Source organism: Rattus norvegicus, chromosome 6 (genome assembly GCF_036323735.1).
Source record: "Rattus norvegicus strain BN/NHsdMcwi chromosome 6, GRCr8, whole genome shotgun sequence".
NCBI classification, from domain to species: Eukaryota; Metazoa; Chordata; class Mammalia; order Rodentia; family Muridae; genus Rattus; species Rattus norvegicus.
In genome coordinates, this window is record NC_086024.1 from 45,152,661 (window position 1) to 45,159,783 (window position 7,123).

At 50.5% G+C, this 7,123-nt stretch overlaps 1 protein-coding gene across 1 annotated transcript; it reads left to right on the top strand.

Annotated features, from left to right (window-relative positions):
* Window positions 1-434: 434 nt before the first annotated feature.
* Ntsr2 (neurotensin receptor 2) lies at window positions 435-7,123 on the top strand. The gene is given in 4 exon segments (NM_022695.2): window positions 435-1,096; window positions 3,423-3,696; window positions 5,134-5,224; window positions 6,625-7,123. Coding segments are annotated over 4 exon segments (1,251 nt in total). The 5' UTR covers window positions 435-472; the 3' UTR covers window positions 6,887-7,123.

Genomic DNA, 7,123 nt, shown 5'->3' on the forward strand with positions numbered 1-7,123 from the left:
CTTCTCTAAGCCGTCTCTTCCTCAGAATGCTCAGAGAAATGACAACAAACAGACGAGGAAGAGGGATGTTGCAAAGTTCTGTGTCTATCTGTCTGTACTGTAGCTTGAGCAGCTGCATGCCCATTAATTCATTTGATCCGCAGAGAAATTCTGCAGCATGGGTAGTATTTTAAAGTTGAAAAACAATGGAGTGGGGCACAGAGGGCTTTTAAAAACTTACCCACGGGTCAGCGATGCTATCCAGGTGAACCCCGAAGGATGCCCTCCCCACTTTTTTCCACCAACGTATGATTTTCTAGATGGAACTGAAAGGAAGAGAGATCGAAGACTAATTCTGCTTTGGAACTCCCTCCAGGGGCGTGTCCTCCCAGTTTTAAAGGTTCCCAGAAAGGAGGTGGTGCTGGCTCACCGGGCAGCTAGCCCAGGCTCTGGGCAGTGAGAGGGAGGGAGCTCAGGCCACCACGAGACAGAGATGGAGACCAGCAGTCCTTGGCCTCCGAGGCCCAGCCCCAGCGCAGGGCTGAGCCTGGAGGCGCGGCTGGGCGTGGACACTCGCCTCTGGGCCAAGGTGCTGTTCACCGCGCTCTACTCGCTCATCTTCGCATTTGGCACAGCGGGCAATGCGCTGTCCGTGCACGTGGTGCTGAAGGCGCGGGCCGGTCGCCCCGGGCGCCTGCGCTACCACGTGCTCAGCCTGGCGCTCTCAGCCCTGCTGCTACTGCTGGTCAGCGTGCCCATGGAGCTCTACAACTTCGTGTGGTCCCACTACCCATGGGTCTTCGGCGATCTGGGCTGCCGTGGCTATTACTTCGTGCGCGAGCTGTGCGCCTACGCCACAGTGCTGAGCGTTGCCAGCCTAAGCGCAGAGCGCTGCCTGGCCGTGTGCCAGCCGCTGCGCGCCCGCCGCCTTCTCACCCCGCGCCGCACCCGCCGCCTGCTGTCACTGGTCTGGGTCGCCTCTCTGGGCCTTGCCCTGCCCATGGCGGTTATCATGGGACAGAAGCACGAAGTGGAAAGCGCGGACGGGGAGCCTGAGCCTGCCTCGCGTGTGTGCACGGTGCTGGTGAGCCGCGCCACACTTCAGGTCTTCATCCAGGTAAGGGGGTGGGGAGTGGGGCACAGTGAAGGGAAACCGACTCCCTAAAGTTAGCCTTTAACACACACACACACACACACACACAAACACACACACACACACACAAACACACACACACACACACAAACACACACACACACACACACACACACACACACACACACACACTTTTAAAAAGGAAACCCAAGGGGAGCCTGTGAGAATGTTCTATTAGACTCTGCACTTATGCCATTCCAACTATGTAGCTATTGAATGGGCCTCCCAGAAGTCGAGGGGGACGTTTCTCTGAACATGTATTCTGGGGGGCTGATGGGGCTCCTGGCCTCACTTTCTAGACCTTCCTTGCCAACTCTCACCTGCTTTTCTCCCCTAGCTCCGCCTGCCCTCTCTCTGGCATTTAAGTCAAACATTTCTTTGTTCTCTCCCTCTCCCACTCTTCTTAACCCTAGAAATGTTTTCACCTGTCTGAAAGCCTTTCCTCAACACTCTGCTCCCAAGATGTGTCTTCTGTTCCCCACCCCGAACCCCACCCCAGCATGTGACCCACTCCCAGGACTTTACAGTTCCTTTTTTTGAACTCAAGTCTCATCTCTCCAAGTCGCAGGTTTCTGGTGGTTCTATAACTCAGGGCCCTTTAAGTTTGACCTGCCATTGCTCAAATAGGCAGTGGTTCTAAGTCTCTCTCTCTCTCTCTCTCTCTCTCTCTCTCTCTCTCTCTCTCTCTCTCTCACACACACACACACACACACACTGGGGTAGTGAAAGAAACTAAAGCAACCCCTCCAAGGTCCTTCCCAGAATCCCAAAGGACCAAAGCAGGGTGCAGCCAGCATCCCTTCACTACCCATAAATGAACACACACAGGATCTGGAAGGATAAACACATGAAAGTGCAGAGAGGCATGCTGGTCAGTGCATCAGGACATATATGGGATTAGAGGGCTGCATAGATGGCTGGACCATCATATCTTTCTGCACTGAATTCCTGGCCAGATATGGACTGGAGTCTGGAGGGTACTGCTGAGATTCTCAAGTCCTTGTGTGGTTAGGGGCACACATAGGGTGGTAGAACAGAATGACTTATCAGGAAGAAAAGCACTTGTGCAACTAAAGTGGACGGAGAATGGAGGGAACTGTGAGAAGCTCAAGGGCACTGACCAAGAGAGTAGAATGGGGGTGACCTTTTACGTGTCGTTTACATAGCACCTGCCTTCTCCCACATCTGTAATTCATGGTCTTTTCCTATTGCTTGCTTTGTCTCTTTCGAGTAGCTGTGGGTGAGGGTCACCAGCCTTTCTCTGCCATTGGTTCCTCTCATATGAATCTTGATACCTTTTTCTCTCTCCCCCATTCTCCTGCCACAGTACAGGGTTGCAGTGCCTGGCATGAAGCTCCCTGTCTTCCTCTGCACCATCCTGTGTGTATCAGCTGGGTCTGGTGGGTGAGGAGGGAGAAGTCTGGGACTGATTCACCAGTCTTTCACTTTCCACCTTCCTTTTCACCCAAGAGGAATCAGGAGAAGCCATGGGAAGAGCGAGTTTCGCCCATGTTTAACCATTGTCAGCCATCTTTGCCCTGGGTGTGTCCAGATGGCCCCACTTCACTTGGGACTCATGGTGACCCAGCTCTGTCATGGCTCCCTTGCGCCACAGGGCTCTAAATACTGCTGCTCCCTTGCTGGGTAGACTGAGAGGCGTCCCCCAGAGCTAACACTTACCACAGCCTCCTGAACCATTTCCCAACATCTGAGGACTGTGATTTTTTAAAATTGATTTTATTTTTAATCACATGTATATGTCTGGGGATATGGGTATGTCCACATGAGTATAGGTGCCTGCAGAGGCCAAAAGAGAACATCAGATTCCCCAGGGCTGGAATTACAGGCTGTTGTGAGCTGCCCAGCATGGGTGTTAGGGAACAGAACTCTGCGTTTTGCAAGAGCAGTAGTGCTCTTAACCACTGAACCATCTCTCCAGTGGGAACCATTTGAAGACATTGTTTGAATATAAAGACTCCAAAAACAGAATGGGGCACTCAGAAAGTAGTTTGAGAAGGTTGAGCATCCAGTAATGAGTCTGTCTCCTTGGAGATAATTTAACTCCTGTCCATAAGGAAGTATAGCTGCTCTGTGGCCTTGGGCTTGCACTGTATGTAGCATTATACAGCATTATGTAGCATTATAGTTCTGAGACTTTCCTTAGCTTTGCCCCCCAGGCCTTTGGTCCCCCATTTCTGCAGATGCAGATTCTTAGCAAAGAGCAAACCTGATGTCCAGACCCACAGACCTTTGGTGGCCTCTCCCATAACACTTAGAATTACCTTCACAGGTGAATGTGCTGGTGTCCTTCGCTCTCCCCTTGGCACTCACTGCTTTCCTGAATGGCATCACTGTCAACCACCTGATGGCCCTCTACTCCCAGGTACCATCAGCTTCTGCCCAAGTCAGCTCCATCCCCAGCCGCCTGGAGCTCCTGAGTGAGGAAGGCCTCCTGGGCTTCATCACGTGGAGAAAGACTCTCTCCCTGGGGGTCCAAGCCAGCCTGGTGAGACACAAGGATGCCAGCCAGATCCGCAGCCTCCAGCACAGCGCCCAGGTTCTCAGTTAAGTCCTCTACCACAATACCATGAGGGAGAGGAGCCCAGGTACCAGGGCTTCCATCAATCCCTGGCTAGATGACCTTGGCAACCTCTTGTCCCTCTCAGGCCTCTTTCTTCCCTCACCTCAAAAGCGCAATGGTATAGTTAAAAGAAAGAATCAGAATTTTATGCTCGAAAGTACAGAACCAGGCAAGGAGTAGCATACCCAGACAGCCAGGGTCTTGGCTCTTTTCAGAAAGTTGGGCTGTGTGGGAAGGCCAAAAGTAGTTCCAGGGAAGGACTGAAGTCTGACTATTGTGGACTCTCAGACTGGCTGGGTCCCCAAATTCCATTTTCCTTTAGCACTCCCCTCTCCTGCTCACAACCTTCATCTGTTTACTTGCTTGCCTTTGTATGGATCCAGAACAATCTGGCCTTGTAAGACACACTTTTTAAAGGGATAGGAAAACAGGTCTTTCCAAGCACCCATCATGCCCCAGTTGAAATCTGGGCACTAGCTGAAGTCTGGGAGGATCCCACGAGACAATTGTGTTCTCTGCAACATCACCATCTTGTGGGGAAAGATGTAAGTGCTAAATGCACTGATGTGATGAGTGGGAAAAAAAATCAGCCCAGGACGTTGTCAGGTTTCCCTCTATAGTCGCTGAGCAGAAGGTTCAAGAGCCAACATATGGAGGATCTGTTGCCTTCATAGCTCCTTAGTATGTGGGCCAAATAGGACTCCTAAACTTCAAGGGGTGCAGCAGTGATCCAAGACATTGCAAAAGCCAGAGTGCAGGGCCCAGCCATGAGGTTCCAACCCAAGAGGTCTTCAGTGAGTTGATGACTCTGCATTTCTACCACAACCCAGTGGGTGCTACTGCTGCAGGGGCCACACTGGGTAATGTGTGAGTGGTTGTTCTTGGTAGGAGAGAGAAGGTTGCCAGAGTCCAGTGAGAAAGAGACAGAAGCTTCATACGGTGGGTGGCAGCTGAGAAGGCAAGGAAGAAACAGAGTGGACAGTCACCGAGGAAGAACCCATTTAAAGGCAAGATGAGGAGAGGTGGAGAGCTAAGAAGATTCTTGAGGCCTGGTGATGGTATTACCATCCATACAGAAGGAAAAGGAAGAGTTCAGGGAGAGGCGTTGCAGTGCACAAAAGGCATTTATATGAGGCTGCACATGTAGTCAGCCAAGGGTGGGAATATCTAGTCCTAAGTTGAGAGTGGATTCCAGTGGTCAGTGGAACATTCTGGAAGCCCGTTGTGTCCAAGGACATGGAAGGTTCATTTCCTATCCAGTCACTCCAAAATTCTCTTCCCATCCTTCGGCTCTAGGAAGATTCTGCGGGAATTGCTGATGTCACCTTGGGCATGCTTTTCCCTCAACAATGATGTAACTGAGAACACATTTGCTCTATGTCTGCTATGCCCTCTCTATCTCTATCCCATTGTCCTTCAGGAGCCATCGTGGCTGTGTATGTCATCTGCTGGCTGCCGTACCATGCCCGCCGACTCATGTACTGCTACATCCCCGATGATGGATGGACTAAGTAAGTGTGCTGTGTGCCTCTCTGGTCACTGAGAAGAAACTGCTGGGTTGGGCTGGAACCAGACAGTGGAGCCTCTGCTGCCAAGTTTTCTGAATCTTTGGCCTGTAGTCTATCTGATCCTCCTCAGGCCATACTTTTGAAATCTTCCAACTGTGGGGCTGGAGAGATGGCTCGGTGGTTAAGAGCACTGGCTGCTCTTCCAGAGGTCCTGAGTTCAATTCCCAGCAACCACATGGTGGCTCATACCATCTATTATGGAATCTGATTCCCTCTTCTGGTGTGTCTGAAGGCAGCCACAGTGTACTTGTATAAAATAAATATATCTTTTTTTTTTAAATCTTCCAGCTGGAGGTGGGGAACAAGGTATTGTGGGTGTTCTTGCTTGTTTTGAAACAAAGTCTTGCTGTATTGCCTCATCTGGCCTACCACTTTCTTTGCGGCCAAGCATGGCAGTCCTTTTGCCTCCATTTTTCAAGAACTAGAATGTGTCATACCTGGCAGGATCAGGGAATTCTCTAAAAATCTTCCTGGCATGGGAAGGCCATAGTTATGACAGGCCTCCTAGAGAGAAGTCAGGGCTATGAGTATCTTGACACTAGAACAGACCAAAGTCTGCAGCCCAGACAGGGTAGTGATAGCCATGTTATCAAAGACTCAACATAGTTCCATGAGTTGATAAAGACAACATGGAGACCAGTGAACCCTCTTTGGACTGGAAACTTATGGACTGGAACTATAGCTCAATTGATTTAGTATTTAATATTTGCCTAGTATGAACAAAGCCCCATATTTGATCCCCAGCATCACATAAACTGGGCATGGTGGTGCACATCTGTACCCCCAGCACTTGTTGAAGTTGAAGGTTATCCTTGGCTACATAACAAATTGAAGGCTAGCCTGAGCTACGTGAGAGTCTTTTGAAAATCATTATGCCTGTGGTCATAAATGGAAACCAAACCCCCAGCAAAGTAGAGACCTCATGAGGACTTAACTGTGTCCACAGATATCTCTTCCTCAGGAGCAACTAACACCTCACACACACTACAAAGAATCTGCCACACGGAGCATGATGACTGGGGGAAAACCCACTTCCCTTCTTAGTGAAGCCATAGCTCCTCGACTACACCAACAAGCACAGGGCTCCCAGGTTCTCACTGACCTAAGCAGATAGCCTCTGTTATCAGGGTTGTTGTCTGATTTGTAGATGATCAGTAATCATAGCCAGGAAGCCACAGAGGCTGAATGACTGCATCAGGGAAGGGCATCAATAGAAGTATGTACTATTTCCATTGTGCCCTGTCAACAGAAAGAACTTCCTTGCTCACCTGGAACTTCGGAGGGGACTTGGGGCACTGTGAGAGGTGACAGCCTCTAACCAGACCTCTGGGTTTGCCTTCCAGTGAGCTCTATGATTTCTATCACTATTTCTACATGGTGACCAACACGCTCTTCTATGTCAGCTCAGCAGTGACCCCAATCCTCTACAACGCCGTGTCTTCCTCCTTCAGAAAGCTCTTCCTGGAATCCCTCGGCTCCCTGTGTGGTGAACAGCACTCCTTGGTGCCCTTACCCCAAGAAGCCCCAGAGTCAACCACTAGTACGTACAGTTTCCGGCTTTGGGGATCCCCAAGAAACCCCAGCCTGGGAGAAATACAAGTATGAAGAGAACAAACAATGGCTGCTTGGGACATGCCCGTCAGACAAGCCATGCCATCACTAACAGTCCAGGTGGACCTACTGACCCAGTGCATACTGCAGGCAAACCACATAACACCTCCTGCCCTCAGCTTCCCACAGAGAACAACAGAGTTGAAGAATAGGAACCGTGGCCTAGTGATGAAGGTGCCCAGTGCCAGGCCTGGTACATAGTCACTACTCAATAAATTTTAACCCGGTGCT